We start from the raw sequence: 23,866 nt of genomic DNA on the forward strand, positions 1-23,866 counted from the left end.
GGGATCTTCCCAGACCAGGGCTTGAACCCAAGTCCCCTGCATTGTAAGGCGGATTCTTCACCACCGAGCAACCAGGGAAGCCCTACGTGAAACCTTTTATCTCATATACATTTTCAATTCACTTAGACACGCCAGCAAACTGCTGGCAAAAACAGCTTTTTATTGAAACCATTCTCGACTCGTTAGGAGGAAACATCTTAGTTTCCGATATAACTGGCCCAAGCAACGGTAAGCTTTTGCCTTAAAACTGTAGCAAACAGTAAATTAAAACAAGCAGTTTCAAGCTGCAGGGACCAACCTACGCCTCGCCGCCTCCTGCCCCGCCTGCCGGCGCTCCCTGGACTGACAGGGGCTCCCTCCTCGCCCCGCCCCTCGCCGCTAGCGCTCCGCCCAAGCCCCGCCCCCAGAAGCCCTGCTTCTAACTCCGAGAGCGCGCCGTTAATAACGGAAGCGGAAGCGGACAGCGCGGAGAGAAGGTCACCCTGCTGAGAGTAAGTTTTCTTTTCTAGTGTGAATCTGTGCCGCGCGGCCCCCCTTTCTCCATCCTCAGAGTGTGGGGGTCACCAAGGACCGTAAATCCCAGCACCCGGCCCTACGCGCCCAGTAAATCTAGACGTCGCCGTTACAGGTCGGGCATGTTTTCCTTTGGGTTTGAATTCGCTCTGAGGCGGGTCCCGGTGCCCTTGGCTTTTCTGCCTTCGGTCCAGGTAGACACCTCCATTCGCGACATTTTCCTGCTTAAAATCCATTACTGCCTCTGCCCCTTCCCGCCCCCTGTAACGTCCCCTTCCGCGAGGTGGATTCGCGCCCCCCAGCCTCGCCCTCTCGGCCCCTGGAGGGCAGCGCCGGCCGCCCCGCTCCCGGACAGGCCGCGTCCTCTCCCCGGTCCTGGGGTTCTGCAGAGCCCGCCCCTCTCCTGAGACCCCCTCCCTCCCTCCCAGCCCCTCTGTCCTCGCCTCCTCCTCAGGCCGGTCCTTCGGCTCCCCCGGCCTCCCCTTCGTAGTCAGCCCTTCCCCTCGCCCGGCGTGGGGGGCGGGGAGTGACCTGGGCCAGGCGTGTGACACCCAGTGTTGTTCCGTCTGAAATTCCACCCCGCTGGAGAATGGTCTCTTCCGGTACGCGGCATGTTATTCCGTCTCCGTCTCTGTAAATATGTGGGCGAGGGGGACCAGGAGAAGCAGAGACAGAGCGACTGAGAGAGAAATAGGAAAGCTGACAGGGTGGAAAGAATGAGGGAGAACGGATGGAGACGCAGAGGATGGCTGAGGAGCTTACAAAGAGACAGTGAAATGAAAGCGACTAAGTAAGCCTTGAAAATAGCAGGTGAATAAAATCGAGAAGTAAATGAAAAAGCCGGATCTCCAGGGATTGGAGAGCAACATAGGGACAGCTGCCCTGGATCAGTGGTAGTAGGGAGAGCGGCAGTGGTGAGGCACTGCACAGAAAGTCTGGGACAGGATAAAAGGTGGAACCGTGGCCTTCAGAGCGTCGTGGTCCTGGGAGAGAAACAGAGGACAACTTGTGGCTAGCAGAGCAGAGGAAGAGAGAGAGCAGGAAGCAAGCACAGCCACCTGGGGTGCCCGAGAGTGGGGAGGAAGGGAGAGTAACAGGGACAGAAGGGGTGTAACGGGCCGGGCAGAGAGGGAGTAGAGTTGGGGGAAGAAAGAGACAGAAATGTATGGATAGGCCAGCAGGAGCACCAGGAGAGTAGATAAGATCAAGAAGAAGGAGACAGAAACAGGGAAAGAAATAGACAGGGGCTTCCCTGGTGGCGCAGTGGTTGAGAATCTGCCTGCTAATGCAGGAGACACGGGTTCGAGCCCTGGTCTGGGAGGATCCTACATGCCGCGGAGCAAGTAGGCCCGTGAGCCACAACTACTGAGGCTGCGCGTCTGGAGCCTGTGCTCCGCAACAAGAGAGGCCGCGATAGTGAGAGGCCCGCGCACCGCGATGAAGAGCGGCCCCCGCTTGCCGCAACTAGAGAAAGCCCTCGCACAGAAACGAAGACCCAACACAGCCAAAAATAAAAATAAATAAATAAATAAAAATTTTAAAAAAAGAAATAGACAATAAAATGGAAACACATAGTAGTGCAGGTAGGGGGCAAACTGGGTCCAGGTTGGGGGTGAGTTGATTGGATTTGGACGATTAAGTTATGGTATACTGATTTCTGGCTTTAGACTCTAATACATTGAAACTTTGCTTGCTTAAATTATACAGGTGAGGATTTGTATTGCAAAACTGTAAGGTTTGTGCATTTTGTAATTGTTTGTATGACAAGAAAACTTCCCTTTGCAATCCCTCTTCAGCCAAGCGGCCGTGAGTTGACTCAGACAGTTGTGGGTCACCCTCTTCCACTTCCTGGCGTGGGGTAGAGAACAGGGGAGAGACTAGTGGGGCAGGAAATGACTGACTCTCACTACATGGTGCTTCTTTAAAGAAACATTAAAATTTTGTTTAATGGACTTACTTTTTTCTCTCTGGTTTCTTTACATTTATGTCTTTTTTTTTAACTTTGCATATATCTTAGTGCATTAGATATCTAATTTCCTGCAAATAATTATTAACTTGTGAAATAAGTTTGGTGGCCTTATGTATTCTACTCATGTGATTCTTTTCTAAATATGATAAATCCTCAATTTTTTAAAAACATTGACAGCAGGATCTTTAGATTTAAAAAATTCACAAATTATTTCTTTTTATTGATTCAGATATAATTGACACCTGAGTTCTTCCCCTGCTTTATCTTTATATACTGGTAAAGTTCTTTGGTAACTAGTAAATAATTTTAGACTCTTTTGATGAGTACTTGGTAGATATGTCAGTGATCTTTTATATTAACAGTCAAAACCTAGTTTAACCAGTTAGTCTAATATTTTTTTCCCCTTTTATTCCTCTATTCATGATGAAGAAGTTTGCTCAGATCTTGTTTCTAAGCTGAACGCTTGCAATATTTTATGCACCAGCAACTATGCTTTTTCAATTTTTATTTTTAAATGATTTTACTGTGATTTTTCTGGAAAAGAAGAATTACCTGTTTGGGGTCACTGTGATCAGACCTGGAAAGAGAAGTTTCCTTTGATCAGGCACCTGAAAGATGGTGTTTTAAATGGGACAGGCGATAAGGACAGACTCTGCCCACCGACCCCTCAGGATCTCATTTCAGAATTCAGTTACCCCTGATTCTGTTCACTCAACCAGGACTTTCTCAGAAAAGTCTCCCTTCTGGGCCTCAGGGCGCCCACTTGTAACATGGAGATGAGAGACTAGACCAGAAACTCTCAGTCAGAGTAACACTGACCCTGAAGTGATTGGCCAAATTGGGTGTGTGTCTGTGTGTGTCTTCTTTTTGGAGAGAGTGTCTAGTTTTATTTAGAATTGTATATGGGTCCCTGTCTTCCCACAGGGTCGGAGTAGAAGTGACCGTAGTCAGAAATATTTCTCTGCATTAAATAAATCTGAGGAGAGTTTATGCCAGTTCTGGCACTCAGACCTGCACTGGCTCTTATTTGCCCTCAGGACAAATCCCAGCTCCTCACTGTGGCTCCTCAGCCCTGTGTCCTCCTCAGGGCCCTGCCGGTGTCTCCAGCCTCATCCTGGGAGCTGACCCTTTCTCATGGTTCACTCTGCCCCGGGCACATTCACCTTTTGTCTGTTTCCCAAACACCAAAACGATTTCTGTCTGACATCATAGTTCCTGTTCTTACCTTTTGCCTTGAAGTCGCCGTGGCTCAGGCCCTTTGTCTCCCTTCAGCTCTAGGCTCAGAGAGGGCTCCCCATCTCCTCCTGACTATCTGTGTCACATTTTATTGCCTCTGCATCAATCACCTTCAACAGAAATGGCCCTCCCCGTTGATTATTTGCAGTCTTCCTCCTTTCACGTTCATTGAAGGAGGCACAGTGTTCCTCTTCTTGCCTGGATGGCGGCGGTGTGTTTAGTGGCTGGGGCTGTGGGTTGGGCTGAATAATCCTCAGGGGAGACCAGGGGAACAGGGTAGGTGATGAGGATGGTTCCTACGTTTGTTCTGGACATTTCAACTCTAATTGATTATTACCCCACGTGGCTGCTTAATTACTCAAAATAAGAGCAGAAAGATGCAGGGAGTGCTAACAAAGCCCTACAGAACTGATGTCCTCATGTAGTGTGCTGAGGTGTCCCCATGTTCAGTGTGCTGTGTCACTGCTCTGCTGTAGCCCCCAGTTGTTCCAGGCTGTGCACATACAGGGACCAGTTGCCTCCTTGGTCAGGTGCTTTGACTTCCAGCAGTTCAACTGCTCAGAGTCAGGGATAGTGATTTCACTGTGGTAACTGGGGGCCAAGGTCCAGAACCTAAGGGCGAATGAAGGAGACTTCCCTCAAAGAGTTAGGGTATCCTTTAATTACCTGTGAGCTGGGAGAACAGGAGAGAAGAAACTTGGGGACCATCTGTCTTGGAGACAAGAAATCTGGGGACCGCCTGTCTTTGAGTCTCCCTCACTGAATTCAAATGTCCTTTGTAACTGGACTCCGTAACATTCTTACTTTCTCGTAAGTTTTCCCAGGAGGGCCAACTTTGTTGACCTGCATATTGAATGCCCAGTGTCCTTTCAGTGGCAGCTTGTGTGTATTCCTGTTGCGATGGCTTTCCTGAGAGGTACTGTTGTCCTTTAGCCCTGTTTGCCCATGAGTGCAAGGAGGAGAGGCAGAACAGTGGGAAAATTGGAGGAGAGCCTGCAGGAGGGATATGGCAGCAAGTGTGGGCTTCAAGATGAGCCCAGTGAATGGTGTATGCATTTGTCTCTTTTGGGCTCAAGGGGTGTGTGGAGCTCCTGGCAAGTAATGTCTCAGTTCTGGCTGGAGCACCTGGAATTAGGTTTATGGGTAGTTGTGGGGTGCATTGCATGGTTTGAGGTGCCATAGTGTCTAGCTCAGGTTCCCTGGGACCTAGCTGCTGAGACTGAGGTTTCCATTCATTGGTTTAATCTGGTATTTCATGGCCATACATGAGGAGGAATGAAGGCAGTGGTTTTAGGCACAGAAAATCATTTTCCTCCGGTGTTAGAAGTATGGCCTGAGCTGAGCCCACAGGGATTCTTGGGTGCAGGAGGGTGGGTGCCTTGTCCTCAGGCGATGGAGCTAGAGGGTGCCCTACAGCGTCCACTCCGCAAGTGACTTGTGTTGGGTATTCTGGGAGGTAAGAATCATTGTGCAGGGACACTGCTTTGGGAAAGATCTCTGGTGTCCTCCTTACTTGCTGCAAGTAATAAATCCTTCCTGCTCCAGAAAAAAAAAAGAGAGAGAGAAAGAGAGAAATCATTGTGCAGTTTTTAGACTAATATGGAGGTCGTTTTGTTGTTTACCTTTGTTACTTTTTAGTATTTTGTGTCGCAGATAAAGAAATTTTCAGTTGCACAGTGAAACATACAAAAGGGGAATTGGAGTGTTGCCTTGGGGGATGTTTGGGTCTCACTGGGGGATGTGCATAGTTGGAAACATCTTTCTTTTATATGTAGTTTTTGAAGATGACAATGTTTGGGCTGTGGTTACTGTGAATGAAAATGTGGTATTTTACATCTACCGGTTCCTTGGGTGTCTTATATGTATTTTTCCCTCTGGCATGATTTATTAGAGTTTGGCATGTTTTCTGGTATTTTCTAGCACGATGAGTTGATCATTATGGGTTTTATCGAGACTGTGTTGGACCCCATGAAAGTCTGTAAGTTCAGTTGAGTCCAGAAAGGAAATTATGAGTAGTAAGCTTCAAATGGCAGAAGGTTTTCATTAGGGAGATTTTGCTAGGTATGTTTCTGTGGACAGAACCTGAGAGGGGCCATTAAGTTCTTTAACTTAATGGGAGAGATTTTTCCAAGAATCAGAGGGCCAGCAGCACCACAGTGATCAGTAGTACAGAGGCACATTCTTGGGAAGGTGTAGCCGCTACTTTCTTACTGCCAGGCCAGTGCTGGTTCCTCTACGGTCCCCTCCCTACCTGTCTCAAAGCGCGCGCACACACACACACACACACACACACACACACACACACAGAATAGGGAACGCTTGTGCTTCATTGGTGGGAATGTAAATGGTATGGCTATTACGGAAAACAATTTAGAGATTCCTCTGTCTAGATATCCAAAGGAAATGAAATCATTATATTTAGGTAAATATTTGCAACATGTTCATCTAATGTTCATCGTGCTGACTATCGTTAATCATACTGTGTTTCTCTATACCTGGTATTTGCTGAGAGAATAATACTTGACTGTTCTTAGCACACAGAAATAAAATGGTTGTTGTGAGTTGATGGACATGTAAAGCACTCTATTGTGAATATTACATAGTGTATACATCTGTCTAATAATCACACTGGATGCCTCATATGTACACCATTGTTAAACATCTGTTATGCCTCAGTAAACCTGGAAAATGAAAAGCAAGTGGGAGGGTGTGCTGGGCTTGCCTCCTCTGAGTGCTGCTCAACTCAGGCCTTTCCTCAGATCGATGAAGAATTTTGTATATACATGTTTTGTACCCTCTGACCAGGGATTCCTCTTCATACTGTCAGTGTGGGGGTCCAACCTTAACAATAGTTAAGGTTCCCGAGAATATTCCAATCTGGATCCATCACTGAGCATCGTGACTCTGGGTCCCCCCGTTCCTGAGGGCTGAGATCTGGGCTGAGGCTGAGGGGCTCTGCTCTACGTGGGGATGGACCAGGGCTGGTCTGTGACCTGCAGGGGGTCGTCGGGTCCAGCTGAGGTGCCCACTGCAGCTGTGTACGTGAGGGCCTCACCAGGAGGGGAGCCTGATCTGAAGGAAAGTGTGGGGAAGCTCCCTTGTTGGTCTCTGTGTGGGAGTTTACTGTCCTGAGCCCCTCCTGGGACAGTGGGCAGCAGGGGACTGTCTGTTCCACATGCTGAGGTCTTCCCTGTGTGTGTGGTGGTGACTCAGGAAGGGGGTGTGTTGATTCCAAGCATTGAACAGCATGTTTTCCACTTTCAGGATCGACCTCTAAAGACTCTTGTCTGAGAAAGAAGCCCTGAAAAGGAGGGAGAGGAAAGAACAGGAGTCAGAAATGGCTCTTTCTCAGGTAAAGTCATATTCTCAGCTGTTTCTTCTGTCTGTCCTTCCTGAAATGCCCTTCTTTGGACTCGCTGATCTTGTCTGACTCTGAAGTATCCTGCCTGACACCTGTACCCTCACAGTCACCCGGGTCCTTGCCTCAGGGCCTGTCATCTCCACTTAGATCCCATCTCCCCATGACCCAGTGACCTGGAATTTGTGAAGAGGCTCAGCTGGGTGTAGTCCTGGGCTGGGCTTCACACCCATGGACTGGAGATGTGGTGTCAGTGCTACTGGACAGCAGGGATTGCTTAGGGCCCCATCAGGATGCACTGTCTGCTGTCTGTCAAGCAGGATAAAGAAGCTGGACATTAATGTGCACAGTATCTGGTAAAATCTGGAAAACAGACCAATAAGAGGTAATTTGTTCTGTCTTTTTAACTTTTTTTTTTTTTTTTTTTTTTGCCGCGCGCCACAAAGGCTTGTGGGAACTTGGTTCCCCGACCAGGGATTGAACCCCGGCCCACTGCAGTGAACGCGCCAAGCGCTAACCATTGGATCACCAGGGAATGTTTTATTCCATTCTTGAGTTTGAACTATGAAATCAACCTAAATCTCTGACAGTGGGAAATTCTTTAAATCACTTTCATCACCTCCATTCCTCAGAGGTTGTCTTTTCACTCTGTGGATTGTATCCTGTGATACAGAAGTTTTTACCTTTGATGCAAGTAAGGTTCCGTCTTCATTCTTTTTCTGGTATGTATATAGTTGCTCAGCATCATTTGTTATTGAGACTGTCCTTTCTCCTTTGTGTAGTCTTTGCACCCTTGTCTGTACATTTTGTATATATTCACTGGATTATTTCTGGTATTCTAATCTCTTCCACTGGGTTATGTATCTGTGCTTATACCAGTACCACATCATCTTGATTACTTTGTAATATGTTTTGAAATCTGAAAATGATGTCCATCTTCTTTTTCAAGAGTATTTTGGCTGTTTGGGGTCCCTTGAGATTCCCTATGAATTTTAGTATGATTTTTTTTTTTAACTGCAAAAATTGCCTTTGAAATTTTGACAGGGATTCCATTGAATCTGTAGAACACTTTCAGTAATAAAGTCATTTTAAGAATATTAATTCTTCCAATTCATGAATACAGGGTGTCTTTTTATTTATTTGTATATCCTTGGATTTCTTTTAGCAACATTTAGTAGTTTTCAGTGTGCAAGTCTTTCACCTCCTTGGGTAATTTTTTCCTAGTCTGTCTCTTGATGCTATAGTAAATATTATTGTTTTCTAACTTTCTTTTGAATTTGTTCATTGTGTATAGCAAGGCAACTGAGTTTTGTGTGCTGATTTTTTTTTTCCTTTCTCTTTTTTTGGCCATGCCTTGCGGTTTGTGGGATCTTAGTTCCCCCACCAGGTTTTGAACCCAGGGCCATGGCAGTGAAAGCACAGAGTCTTAACCACTGGACTGCTGCGGAATTCCCTGCTGCAATTTTTCCAAAGTTGTTTTTTCTTTGTTTTGTTTTGTTTTTTTGGCTGTGTCAGGTGTTGTGGCACTTGGGATCTTCATTGAGGCGTGCGGCATCTTTCGTTGTGGCGTGCAGGGTCTTTCGTTGAGGCACATGCTCTTCGTCGTGGTGCATGGGCTTCTCTCTCTAGTTGTGGCGTGCAGGGTTTTTTTTTTCTCTCTCTCTAGTTGTGGCACACGGGTTCCAGAGTGCGTGGGCTCTGTAGTTTGCGGCACACGGGCTCTTTCGCTGAGGTGCGCAGGCTTAGTTGCCCTGTGGCATATGGGATCTTAGTTCCCTGACCAGGGATTGAACCCAAGTCCCCTGCCTTGGAAGGTGGATTCTTTACCACTGGACCAACCAGGAAGTCCTTGAAGTTGTTTTTTGAGGTGGTAGTTTTCTCATGGAGCCTTTTTGGTTTGCACATGTAAAACCTTGTCACCTAGAGAAAAAGGTAATTTTACTTCTTTTTCAATCTGTATAACTTTGATTTCTTTTTCTTGTCTAATGGCTCTGGCTAGGACTCTCAGTACATTCTTGAACAGCAGTACAGGGTTTGCATCTTTCCCCTTTTTTGTTGTAAGCATTTAGCATTGCAGACTTCCCTTTTACTATGGTTTTGACTGCCTGTTATAAATTTTGGTATATTGTGTTTTTATTTTCTTTCAGATATTTTTACAATTTCCTTGTGATTTCTTCTTTGACCCATTGCTTCTTTTTTTAAAAAATAAATTTATTTATTTTACTTTTGGCTGTGTTGGGTCTTCATTGCTGCATGTGGGCTTTCTCTAGTTGTGGTGAGCAGGGGCTACTCTTTGTTGTGGTGCGCAGGCTTCTCATTGCGGTGACTTCTCTTGTTGTGGAGCACGGGCTCTAGGCACGTGGGCTTCAGTAGTTGTGGCGCTGGGGCTCTGTAGTTGTGGTGCACGGGCTTAGTTGCTCCGCGGCATGTGGGATCTTCCCGGACCAGGGCTCGAACCTGTGTCCCCTGTATTGGCAGGCGGATTCTTAACCACCGAGCCACCAGGGAAGCCCGGGCCATGGCTTCTTTAAGAATCAGCTGTTTAATTTGTACATTTTGGGGGTTTTCCTGTTTTCCCTCTGTTCATTATTTCAAGTTTCATTTCGTTGTGGTTAGAGAAGATACTTTTTAGATCTCAGTCTCCTTAAATTTGTTAAGATTTGTTTTGTGGCCTAAGATGTTTTGTGGTCTGTCATGGAGAATGTTTCATGTTTGCTTGAGAAGGATGTTTTTTGGTGTTGGGTGGAGTGTTCTGTACATGTCTTTTAGGTACAATTGTTATTTAGTGTAGTTCAAGTTCTCTTTCCTTATAAGTTGTTTCCATGTGTAGATAAAACTAGAGTATTGAAGTCTCATACTGACATTTTGCTGTTGTTTATCTCTGTTGTTTGCCTTATATTTGGTCAAGCTCTAATGTTAGATGTATATATATTTATAATTGTTATATCTTCCTGGTGAATTGACTGTTTTATTATATAATATCCTTTGTCTCTTGTGTCAGTTTTTGTCTTTATTTTTTCTGATGTAATATAGTCACCCCTGCTGTCTTTAGGTTGGACTGTCTTTTCACATCCTTTCTCTGTTCTTAGATTTCTATGTCCTTAGATTTGTGAATGTTTGCAGTTCCAGCTCTCTGACACACTCTCTGTGTGTCTCTTGCCCTCTGTTTTCCTCCTGTTACTTCCTCTAGTGGTCCCTGCTCAGGTACTCTGTACAGTGGTGAAAGGCAGGCACCCTGGCCAGCCCCCTTCACTCCACTGTAACTCCAGAGGGAATGCGTCAAGTTTCCTTCTAATCATGACGTTTGGTGAAATATTCTTCCTTAATTACAATATGCTTTTTTCCATATTCTTTTTAGTCATGATATTTAATCCTCCAAGTAGTTTTTAACTTTACTATTGTGATAATTTTTTTCTTAATCTCTTAAATTAGTGTATAATGGTAATAACTTTTCTAATTTTGAGTCAGTGTTTTATGTGTGGAATACAGAAATAAACTCTGCTTTGCATTTGTTAATACCTACCTATGTCAATTTTGTGGTTTAAATTGTATTTATGTATGGGTATTCAACAGACATTGCAGTTAAAGGATCCTATTTTTTTCATGTTAGTACCATTTAGTACAGTTGATACTTTTTCATTGTTCCAAAGTTGCTGAAATTCACATAAATAAAAATGATGATGAAAAAAATCATGCAATAATATATCCAGAGACAACTTCTCTCGTTTCAGTTATTTGTGCATTTACATGTGTGTCCATGAGATCATGGATGTGCAAGTCCATGGTTTTGATAAAAGACATCATAATTTTATAACTATGTACTGCATTGCAGTTGAAATTACATCAAAAATATATTACATGGCCTTGAATTTTTCCTACACTATCCTGTTAATGGTTCAAATACTAGTAAGATTACTAACATGGGGCTTCCCTGGTGGCGCAGTGGTTGAGAATCTGCCTGCTAATGCAGGGGACACGGGTTCGAGCCCTGGTCTGGGAAGATCCCACATGCCGCGGAGTGGCTAGGCCCGTGAGCCACAACTACTGAGCCTGCGCGTCTGGAGCCTGTGCTCTGCAACAAGACAGGCCACGATAGTGAGAGGCCTGTGCACCGCAATGAAGAGTGGCCCCCGCTTGCCACAACTAGAGAAAGCCCTCGCACAGAAACGAAGACCCAACACAGCCAAAAATAAATAAATTAATAAATTAATTAAAGAAGAAAAAAGATTACTAACATGTTGTATGTGTGTGTGTGCGCGCACGCATGCGCCTACATCTATAATGACCTTTTACTGCCTTTCATGTTGTTCAACTTCTTTCAAGTTTTCTGGGAGAATTCTCTGGCAATGTGCTTCCAATGCTCTTCTGTTACTTCAGTTTTTGCTTCTTTATCTTCAGTTCAAGACCGCATCCACCTTAATTCAGCTGCTTGCTGTATCATTTCTTAGCTTGAACTAAGTTGAGTTTCTCCAAATGTCTCTGACAGTTTTCTCCTCTGCAGGATGGGAACAGATCTTTCTCTACTGAGCTACAATGTTGACTAAAAAGTTCATATCTGTAAAGCATTTAGAGTAATGCTTAGCATCTGTGAAGTATTCAAACACCTTTAGTCATTGCTGTTATTATCGTCATTGTAATTTAAGATTTTGATTTTTTTTTTAAAGCACTGTGGACTTTATCATCTCTAAAGCCACCACTCATAGTGTAGTTTATCTAGATTTTGAATAGCACTCGGTGTGTAAGACATAATCTAACACTTCTGGATAGAGAACTCACTGTTGAATTTTATTTATATGTATTTCATGTATTGTCCACAAAAATAAAAAATACAGATTGATTACAGGTTATCATAATCTCTATGAAAAAGCATAAGAAATTAAAATTAGAGACCCATAATTTCCCCAGATATCTTTATATGGATCTGTCAGAATACATACTTCATCTTTTCACCTCTTCTCATTTTATGTGAAAATAAGAATTCTCCTCATGGCCCCTTGGTGAAATGTGTTTTCATTTCAGGCACAGTTGACCTTCAAGGATGTGGCCATCACATTCTCTCAGGAGGAGTGGGAATGCCTGGACCCTGCTCAGAGGGCCTTGTACAGGGACGTGATGTTGGAGACCTACAGGAACCTGGTCTCCCTGGGTGAGGATAACTTCCCTCCAGAAATTGGGATCTGCTCTTAAGTATCTTTGCATTTTCCATTGTGTGCCTCCTGGGAGCCCCTGTTTTGCTTGACTGATCTGAAATCCTTGTTGATTCAGAAATGGAAAGCTTTAGGATGCAGCATCAGGAGTTTAAATCTACCTTTTCCTGTGATGACCTGCCCACTTCATGATACATCAGGAGTTGTTCCAGAGCTTACATATATATAAAGCTCAATGGGAAACTTTTAATATACCCATTTTCCTGTTTCCTACCCCTGTGCATTTGATTTAGAAATTTTAGGAAAAGAGCTACGTTTCTGCACATTATACTGTTCCCTGTGTATTCAGGAGGTAAAAGAGCAGGTCAGTTTTTCGAAATATTTTTCTGTTTCCATCTGTAGTCACCTCAATTCTCAGTTGAGCAAGAGACCAGGATTCTGGAAAAGCCACAGCAAATCATGTTTCCTTCCTCTTATGTGGAGGAATTTCTGTTTCTTATCTGAATATTTTACCCACTTTGTAACAAGAGAGAGAGCCCTGGGCTGTGAAGAGTGATCTGAATACCTCTGGGGATGTATCAAAGTGTGAACACAGGTCAGATCTCAGAAGGGCCGAGGGGAAGCCTCGTTATTAATAGTGTTTGGAGACCTTCCCCTCATCAGAGAGTTCTGTGGGAATACAAAAATTTACTTGTTATTTGAACTCTCAGAGGAAATTTTTCTTCTCCGTAACTTTTCCCTCTTTCCTTCCGCATGTGAAATGTGTTCTTTCACCCTCCAGTGGTGCTGCAGCTCCTACAGAGACAGAGGCAAGGTCTTTATCATGATCTACAACACTCTGCCATCTGGCTTCTGTGAGCTCCTGTTGCTTGACTTAGCAGAGCATGAGGTGGACTTTTTCAGAGGGGCCTCTTGCCCCCTCATCTCTCCTTCTCGACTTCATTCCATTGGATGCTCAGTTCTCAGTCCACATAGATAAGAGCTGATGCCTCCAGACTCCAATCCCGGAACCTTTCCCGGTTCCATCCCCATTGGATGTTTTTAGGAGACCTCATCAGAAGATGGGAGACACTGGCTGCTCTTTGATTCCATGTGGCACCTCATAACCTGCATGGAGCTGTCTCAAGCCCCGTCTGCCTGTTTAGATCCCTCCTGCATTTCTTCTGTTCTGCTTTGGCCACATTCTTCAGGCTTGTGTGTAACAGGGAGGTGCATTCTATCTTCTGTAATTATTACTTAGGAAAACTAAGGACAGTGGACAGAGAGATCACCTCTTTGATCCCCAGTCCTACTGAGGAGTATATATGTGTCTTTCAGGCTCTTAGTTTGGCATCTGTGGCTAGAGCACATGGTTCCATCTGAAGGTTCTATGATGTCTGACGCACATATCTCATATTTTTTTCACTCCTGTACTGCTCTACCTAGTCTGGGAATGTATTCTCTTCCTGATTTCATACTCTCCTAAGTTTGTGTGATTTTGCCTCTGAAACTTGTTTATGAAATACATAGAACTAGGCTCTGAAATTTTATCCAGAATCTTTGGTGTGATAATCCACCCTTCGTTAATCAACAACTTCTGGTGGACTTTCTATAGAGTGGGTTTACTGGGTGACATATAATTTTGAATGAGAATAGTATCCCTCATATATTGTAATATTTTCCTGCTATATAGAAAATCACCACTTAAAGCTATAGTGAAGTAGTCTGCATATTCTATGATATGAAATAGAAAGTATCACCAGAGCCTGGCTGATAAATCTTTCCAGGTTTTTTTCTGGTTTTGAGCAATGTCACAAAAGCCTGTCTCAAGGGCACTGTGATAGTGGTGTTCACATGTACTATGACCATCCCCTTTCACCCTCAGTAAATGGTGAAGAGGAATTTCTCCTCAGGATAACATTGCCCAAGTTCACATCCTCCTATTTGTGAGGCTGTTGTGTAAACTGTTGTTGACACCATTTTGGGGTCACCTGTGTGCTATTGTTCTTTCTACATCAACAGCTAATTTTGAAACATCTAAATCAGAGAACTTACGAAGTGGAGTGATACCTTCAATCTGAACCATAATTCGTTTTGTTTTGTTTAATGGACTGCCCTTCCCCCATTGAGTGGTCCTGATATTCCTGTGGAACATCATTTGACCACGTACACAAGAGTTTATTTCTCATGTCTCTGTTGTATGCCACTGGTCTCTCTCTGTCTTTATGCTAGTACCATACTGCTTTGGTTAGTTTAGGTTTCTAAGAATTTTGAAATAATTGTGAAACCTCCAACTTCATTCTTTTCAACCTTGGGTTTGATATTGAGTGTCTTTTGAGATTGCATTTGAATCTTAGGATGGATTTATCTGTTTCTTCGAGACACACTATTGGGATTTTATTAGGGATTGCATTGAATCTGTTGATCACTTAGGGTAGTATTTACATACTGACAATATTTACTTCTAATCCATGAACTTGGGATATCTTTGCATTAATTTGTGTCTTTTCAAATATTTTTCAGCTGTGTTTTTAGTTTATAGTGCATATATCTTTCCCTTCTGTAAAGTTTTGCCAAGTACTTTATTTTTTTGATGGTGTTGTAAATGGAATTGTTTTCTGAATTTCCTTCTTGATTTTTTATTGTCAATGTATAGAAACAGTATTGATTTTTGTTTGTCAATTTTATATATTGTCATCTTTCTGAGTTCATTATTTCTATCAATTTTTTTTTTTAAGAATCTTCACAGATTTTTATTTATTTATTTATTTTTTTATTTTTTATTTTTTTTGCCGTGTTGCACGGCTTGTGGGATCTTAGTTCCCATACCAGGGATCGAAACCAGGCCCCCAGCAGAGGAAGCATGGAGTCCTAACCACTGGACCACCAGGGAATTCCCCAGGGTTTTTTACTTATCAGATCATTTCATTTGTCAAAAGAGATAGTTTTGCTTCTTTTTGCTATTGGAATTGTTGTTTTTATGTCTTTTTCTGCTACCTACGTGTACTTGCTAGGAATTCCAGTAATTTTTTTTTAGAAATACTGAGTGCAAGTGTCCTTGTTTTTTTCTTGATCTTAGAGGAAAAGCTTTAAGTCATTCCCCATTGAGTATGATGTTAGCTGTGGGCTTTTAATACATGTCCTTTACTATGTTGAGGTCATCTTTTCCTATTTCTAGTTTACTGAGTGTTTTTGTCATGTTTTTAGCGTTTCCCCATGAGACCATCTCTGGTAATTGGGAGGCTCCTTCCAGCTCAATCTCAATGCAATGTAAGAAGGAGGTGGGGAGTCGCAGGCCAGGAAATTGTCATGAACTTTCCTGCATTTTTCGGTTTAGTGTTTTCAGGATAGGCAATTGCCTGGGTGCTGCCACTTTTTTTACTGGTTTGTAGAGTTTTCCCAAATTCTTTTTTGTTTATTGTTTTTAACTTGGCTTCCTCATGGCTCTAATGAGTGCCTGTGGTTTACTGTTCTGCTGACATCACTCCTCACAGTTTTGTTTTTCTTTGCAGAGTTTGTGTTAAGAAATTTAATGATATGATTTTCAGTATTTAGAGAGGCCAGCTAAAAGAACACTGTCATGTTTAATAACAAGGAGTGTTAACATAAACATTTTATATACCAAATTATGTTATGTAATCGATATTTTAGTTAGTCACATTTGTTTCTTTCTTTGCTTACTTAACTATTGTGATCCTATCCTGAAATTGCTCAGGCTTTCTCAAACGCTTTCTGCTATCTTTGTTTCCCCATACAAACCCTGCTCACCCAGCCAGGAGATCTTCATTCTGAAATCATGATCTCCCTACTTTACAGTAGTGTTGATCTGATTACTTTGTTCTGCATGTGTGTGTACAGAATAGACTGATCCGTCTCCTTCTGGTGGTCTTCTCCTGGTTTTTCCTTCTGCTTTCTGCTAAGAACATTATTGCACCATCTCCTTGAATATTATACATGTTTTTATTGAATATGTGCATGGAAATACAGCTGTTGGAATTTGATACCTTGCATAGCAAATACTGTAATAGATTTAAAGTTAATTTCTTTCTACAGTGTTTAAATCTCTTTCAGTTCTTCCCATACTCATAGTATAATTCCCATGGTTAAAAAACTCTGTGCTCCACTCAGGCCCTTTCTCAGTCCTGACCTTTCCTTACATGGCACCTTGATGTGGATGGAAAGATTGTTATTTCCTAGCACATTTAAGTTATTCTCCTGAACTTCCCAATTTCTACAGCACTCCTTCACCCATCCCTCCACCTTCCACATCACTCACACTGTAAAAATAATGCCTCTTTATATATTGAACAACTGTCTCATGACACAACCTAAATCATTTTGTGTGTAGCTGTGATGGCTCAGAAACCATTTCCAGGAGGGGTGGCTGAATAACCTTAGCAGTTATCCAGCTCACTTCCTGCATCTCCCTTGAAGTTTTCTTTCTCAACTCCTGACATTTGTTGTAGTATTTTGTAATCTATACTGCTTGGGTGGGCAGTCATGTTTAAGGATATGTTGTCTCAGTCTATTGGTCAAGGTTCACATCATGGTTCTCACTACTTTCTGCGTCAGTTGGGGTCATGTACATAAACCTGTGATTCCACTTCCCTTACTTAAAAAATTCTGATAATTTTCCTCAAGCCTTTCAAAAGAAACTAGTAATGTTAGACGGCTTGAAATAGTGGGGGAGTTTTGGGGGGGGGTTTGTTTGTTTGTTTTTTTGGCCACACCACGCTGCTTGCGGGATCTTACTTTCTCAACCAGAAGTGGAACCTGGGCCCATGGCAGTGAAAGTGCTGAATTCTAACCACTGGACTGCCAGGGAATTCCCAGAAATAGTGCATTTTTTATATTAATGAATCAAAAGTGGCTTTTGTATAAAAAAGATATATTAATATTCTGGCATGTTTATTATGATGTCCCTTTTTTTGCCTTATATATTGTATGCCTTTCTTTTGCAATTTGTTGCATGAACCTAGTTAAATAAATTCACAAATTGCTCTCTCTTCATTACATATATTTTGGAGCCAATGAACTGGATATTTTAGGGCACTGAACAGGTAGGGAGTTGTTCTATTTAATGGCTGTTAATATAACTGGAGAATATTTCATTTATTGATATTTAATTGTCATGTACAGAAGGTGGTCTTTCAGAATGTTTTATGCTTCTTCCTGGGTACATAGCTTTACAACACATTTTTAGAAGAACATTTTGTTTTTTAAAATACTGTTTTATCATATTCACCATTTTCTCTAAGCTATATTTGTTTCCCAATTGGAAACCACCACTCCTTGAGATTATTCATTGAATAAGTTAGTTTTGGATTATTTACTGTTACAGTTATTTACTGTCTGTTTTTTTAGCATTCATTTCTATTTAACAAGTATGCACAATATATGTATAGTATAATATTCTTTTCTCCTCAGTTACGAGGCACCAGTATGTTTACTGCTAATTGGTATGTGCTTTGGTGTCATGGTTGAAAAATACACTTTCTTTGATAGCTAACAGAAGTTTTTCCAATGTGAGTGTTTTTATCATAGGTTGTTTGAAAATTGGGTGCCCTAAATTTAAGTGGAATTACCTCGGATCACTTTATCTTTAGTAAAGAATCATTCCTTTTGTGTTTGTAAACGTTTTAATATCATGGTTGGGAATTTTCATAACTGTTTTGTGTAAGTACTAATTTTGGTGTAGTATGTATTTAACATGAACTATTTACTTATGAATTGGGATGAATAGGATACTTATGGTTCTTTATGTCTTGTAGATATCTCTCATGTACATGTGATCAAGAAATTACAACTAAATGCAAACACTGATAGAGCAGAAGTATTCCAAACACTGATATTGGGAAGACATGAAAGGAATAAAATCAAGCATTTTTACCTCAGGGAAATCCAGGAAAATATACATGACTTTGAGTCTCAGCCAAGAGATGAGGAAAGAAATTATAAAGGAATGCCTATAAAACATAACAAAAAGCTGACTGATAAGAGAGATCGACACGGTAGAAGCATTGCAGGAATCAAGCCTATGGAAAACAGGCTGGCATTAAGCTTTCAGGATGAACTGCATATTTTCAAAAGTGAAGAGAAAATTGATGAATTTAATCAAGCTGACAAGAGTATCAGCATTAGTGCCTCATTTTCACCACTTCAAGGAACTTCTACTGTCCAAACCACCATTTCTAATTCATATGAGAATGATTTTATGCATCCTTCAATACTGACACAAGACCAGAGTGCCTGCATGGAAAGCCCTTACAAATGTAATCAGTGTGGCAAAACCTTTCATCGGGGCTTAAATCTCACTCAGCATCAGATGATCCATACAAAAGAGAAAATATTTAATTGTGATGTATGTTGCAAAGGCTTTAGTCGAAATTCAGACCTTGCAATTCATCGAACAATTCATACTGAAGAGAAATCTTACAAATATAACGAGTGTGGCAAAACCCTTAATCATGGCTTGCACCTCACTGGACATCAGATAATCCATACAAAAGAGAACTTATATAAATGTGATGTATGTGAAAAAGTGTTTAGTCAAAGTTCATACCTTGCAGTTCATCAGAGAATTCATACTGGAGAGAAACCATACAAATGTAATGAATGTGGCAAGGTCTTTAGTCAGAATTCATACCTTGCAAAACATCGCAGAATTCATACTGGAGAGAAACCTTACAAATGTAATGAGTGCGGCAAGGCTTTTAGTCAAAAAGGAAACCTTGCAAGTCATCAGAGAATTCATACTGGAGAGAAACCTTACAAATGTAATGAGTGTGGTAAGGTATTTAGTATTAGATCAACCCTTGTCAGTCATCAGATAATTCATACTGGAGAGAAACACTACAAATGTAATGAGTGTGGCAAAACCTTTTATTTTGGCTCACACCTCATACAACATCAAATCATCCATTCAGGAGATAAGCCATATAAATGTGATGTATGTGGCAAAGTCTTCGGTCAAAATTCATACCTTGCAGTTCATCGGAGAATTCATACTGGGGAGAAACCTTACCAATGTAAAGACTGTGGCAAAATCTTTAATCACAGCTCAAACCTCAGGAGACATCAGATAATCCATACAGGACAGAAATTATGTAAATGTGATATATGTGGCAGAGTCTTTAGTTATAATTCATACCTTGCAATTCACCGGAGAGTTCATACTGGAGAGAAACCTTACAAATGTAGTGAGTGTGGCAAGGTCTTCAATCGGAATTCAAATCTCGTAATTCATCAGAGAATTCATACTGGAGAGAAACCTTACAAGTGTAATGAGTGTGGCAGCTGCTTTAGTCGAAAAGCATACCTTGCAAAGCATCAGAGTGTTCATACAAAAGCGAAACCTTACAAAAGTAAAGACTGTTGAAAAACCTTTACTTAGATCTCAACTCTCACTACATATCAGGTAATAAATACAAAGGGGGAATCATATTAACGTGATATATGTGGGAAGGTCTTCACTCAAAATTGACACTTTGGGCTTCCCTGGTGGCACAGTGGTTGAGAATCCGCCTGCCAATGCAGGAGACACGGGTTCGATCCCTGGTCTGGGAAGATCCCACATGCTGCGGAGCAACTAGGCCCGTGCGCCACGACTACTGAGCCTGTGCTCTAGAGCCCGCGAGCCACACCTACTGAGCCCGCATGCCACAACTACTGAAGTCTGTGCACCTAGAGCCCATGCTCTGCAACAAGAGAAGCCACCGCAATGAGAAGCCTGCGCACCACAACGAAGAGTAGCCCCCGCAATGAAGACCCAATGCAGCCTTAAATAAATAAATAAATAAATTAAATAAATAAATAAATAAAATTTAGAAAAATCCTTAAAAAAAAACAAAACAAAATTGACACTTTAAATTCCTGGGAGATTCATAGTGGAGAGAAACTATGCACATGTCATGAGTGTGGCAAAGCCTCACCATCACATAATCTATACTGGACAGAAACTCTAGAAATGTATTGAATTTCTCAAAGTCTTCAGTGAAAATTCATACCTTAAGGTGCACTGAAGTTTCATATTGGAAAGCTGCCTGACAAATATGATGAGTGTGAAAATCCGTCAGTGTACTTAGAAACTTATCTTACTGTCAGGTAATCCACATTGATGACGAACTTCAAGCAAGGGTTTTAGCAGCTGTCCACGTCTTAGGCTTCACTGAAAATATCATTCTGGAGAGAAACCGGGTAGGTGTGTTTAGTATGACCAGTCCTTAGACAAGGAAGTCATTCACCAAAGAATTCATTCTGGAGATTACCTCACAAATGCTATGAATGGGCAAAACCTTTACTCAGGGCTCACATCCCGCCAATCATCAGATAATCCATACTGGGGAGAACATTACAGATGTACCAAATGTGGCAAAGTTTCAAGTTAGTGCTCACTTGTCACTAGATATTGGAATATTTATCCTGGAGAGAAACCACTCAAATATTATGTGTGTGGTAAGGATTTTACACAAAGATCACAAGATGGGAAGGTACTGGAACTATCCCTTACTAATGCAACTAGTGTGGCAAAATCTTTACCTTGAGTTCAAATATTAGGCAACAGTGGAGAGTCCACTGAAGAGAAACACTACAAATGTACGAGCAGAGGCTTTATCCTGGCTGTACAATTCACCAGACTTCTCAATATATATCTTTGAGAGGAACCACACGAACTAATATGTGTGCTAAGGCTTGTACCTAAAGATGAAATTTCTGAAACATAGAGGATTTAGTTTGGAGAGCAACGTTTCAAATGTAATGAATGTTGTAAAAGTTTTCATCAGGTATCTACACCTTTAGTGTAATGATAAAATTCATACAGGTTGGAAACTATAGAGATTTACCGAACGTGGAAAGAATTTGATGAAACGATGCGTCCTGAGGTTTCACCACAGAACTCATATGAGGGATAATCCTTACAAATGTAATGAATTAGGTAAATTTTTTGTGCCATTCTTAAATCAGCCTACATATCAGAGAATCTATACTAGGCATAAGTACTTCTCCAGGATTAATGTGAGATTGTTATGTACCTTAGAATCATTACAAGTCACAGTATGTTAAAAATTATGAAATGGTATGTATATGACAGGAAGAATAACGTGTAAATGGCCAATTATCTTCACTGTAAATATTCTGTTAATTGAATTTTATTGAAAAAGCCACATTACTATTTATGCCTTTCAACCTGAAGTTTGAAGTCTGTTGATCTTATGCCTTCATTACAGGCCTTTGATGATTGTCTCTGGGAAGGAATCAGTAACATAAGGGGGCCAACTTCATTAGGTGTGGTTCATTCACATCCATGTTCCCTGGAAAAACAAGGCCCCTGAATTACCAAATTCAATAGTTGTGAATCAGCAATAGGGAGGAGCAGAGAATAATATAAAACTGCCTTGACTCATCATGCTTGTTATGTTCAGGGTGCATGGATAGGTCACTGTGGTTACAGGACAGAATGCTCTACCAGCTGACCATCAACAGAGCAGTAAGGACATAAAGGGACTGGACTTGCCATGAGGGGAGAGTGACAGGTTGCTAGGGACTGATTATGTGGTAGGAACGATGTGTTGGAAAAGTTGGTCACCTCTTCCACTGCATGTGAATAGGTGGTGTTTGCATCTATGTTTAATGAGAAATTAGACTCATTCTTGGGAATTGAAGGGAGAGCAGTAAACGTTAGAGGAAATTTTAATTACTGGGTGAGGCTTGGTGGAGGATAAGCTTACGGTTTGAATGTCCAGTTTCTCTCAAAGGAAGGAGCCCTTAGGCTTTTTTATCAGTCTGTCCAGATAGGCTGAATAAGAAGAGGTTTTCCTGAGGATTAAGAGGTGTCAATAGTCAAACATCAAAAAATGGAGTCAGGGGAATTCCCTGGCAGTCCGGTGGTTAGAACTCCCAGCTCTCACTGCCGTGGGCCTGGGTTCAATCCCTGGTCGGAGAACTAAGATCCCACAAGCCGCATGGTGCAGCCAAAAAAAAAGAAAAGAAAAGAAAAAATGGAGTCAGACTCTTTAATAAAACACTGAGGCAGAGCCCCCTCGCCTACCCACTTGTATCCCTCACAAGTGTCCTATATTAATAAGTCTACTTCTTGCCTGTCACTTTACCTCTCGCTGAATTCCTTCTGCGCTGAGACACAAAGAACCTGAGGCTCAGGAAGTCCAGAGACCAGATACTGAAACCCCCACCAGGTGGGAGAAATGAACCGTGTGCTACCCACAAGCATGTACACCCCAGACTGGTGGGAAGGAGAAGGTTGAGGATGTTGACTCCCGCTTACCTCCCCACCAACCAATCAAAAGAATGTCCACGAGCTGATCACGCCCTCTCTGAACCATTACTATAAAACTCACTACCCCCTCCAGGTTGGGACACACAGTTTTGAGGTCATTAGCCTGCTGTGGCCTCTTTGCCTGGCAGAGCAATAAAGCTGTTCTTCTCTACTTCACCCAAAAAGAAAAGAAAACAAAACAAACACTGAATGCTCACTCTTGGAATTCCTGAGCTCTTGACTTGGCAAACCACACTTTTCTTCATGCTAATACTTTCTTACATTTCTTTTCCTGCAGCACACATACATTCCATTGTTCAATATGGTTCTTGAAAATGCTTGTAAAATACTATTTGGATAACTTGTCAGAGATATTTTTACCTTAGTTTAAAAAATTAATGTTTGGAAATGTTTATTAGATAATGTAACTAAGCAATTTACTCAAAGAGCAATTTTCTAAATGCTATTAAAATTTGAGTTTCAAATTAGGCTAGTACACAATGTGTTACATTGTTTTCTACTGTAATAAAAAATGTTTTGAATTGTTTCCTTAGCGATAATTTTTTCTGTCACATATATTTCTCCTGTTTTATAGCATGGGATATGTAAATTAGTGGGTTGTTTTGGGACTTCTGTGACATGATAATGCCCATAAGGCAATGACAGGTACAAAGTAGGTGCATTATAAATATGAAGAAAAACTGGTACTTTAGGGCTTTAGTTCAGTGAAAAAACTGGAGTGGCAAAATGGTGACATGAAATCTCTCTTGTGGGAGTTGGCTATGGTAAGGTGCTTGAAAATCAAGTGTGTGGAGTTGAACAAACATGCAGTGAAGTGAAAGAAATTACAAGGATGAATGAGATAGACTGCAGAATTCCAATTATAGTTTGTGACAAGGAGAGAATCTCCATTCCCAAGTGTCTGGAAGCTGTGCCGCCCTTTCCTATTGATATGTTCACATTCAGAACCAGAAGATCTTGCAGAGAAAATAACATTTGTGCTACTTTGGGTATGTCAACTGACACCCAGTATCCTCCACATAGAATTTGTTCCCAACCAAGAATAATGTATTTTTCTTTGATAAGTGATCTTGATTATTATTATTATTTATTTATTTATTTATTTATTTATTTAGGCTGTAGCATGTGGCTTGCGGGATATTAGTTCCCCAACCAGGGATTGAACCTGGGCCCCGGCAGGAAAAGTGACGAGTCCTAACCACTGGACCGCCAAGGAATTCCCTGACTTATATTATCTTTAATATGAATTCTTTCTATGATTCATTTCTGTTTGTAATATTTTATGATGAATTTTGGAATCTTCATGTGGGATTTAATTGGTCATTTTGTTTACTTTCTCTTTTTTTTCTATTAACTTTGTCTAGTTTTTT

General features: G+C 41.6%; 1 protein-coding gene across 1 annotated transcript; it reads left to right on the top strand.

Annotated features, from left to right (window-relative positions):
* Positions 1–410: 410 nt before the first annotated feature.
* Positions 411–22,840, top strand: LOC137752998 (zinc finger protein 665-like). The gene is made up of 4 exons (XM_068527941.1): positions 411–491; positions 6,983–7,070; positions 12,096–12,222; positions 17,974–22,840. The coding sequence occupies exons 2-4, from the start codon at positions 7,056–7,058 to the stop codon at positions 19,578–19,580; spliced, it is 1,749 nt and encodes a 582-aa protein (XP_068384042.1). The 5' UTR covers positions 411–491; positions 6,983–7,055; the 3' UTR covers positions 19,581–22,840.
* The last annotated feature ends 1,026 nt before the right edge of the window (positions 22,841–23,866 follow it).

This window comes from Eschrichtius robustus, chromosome 19, assembly GCF_028021215.1.
Source record: "Eschrichtius robustus isolate mEscRob2 chromosome 19, mEscRob2.pri, whole genome shotgun sequence".
NCBI lineage: Eukaryota > Metazoa > Chordata > Mammalia > Artiodactyla > Eschrichtiidae > Eschrichtius > Eschrichtius robustus.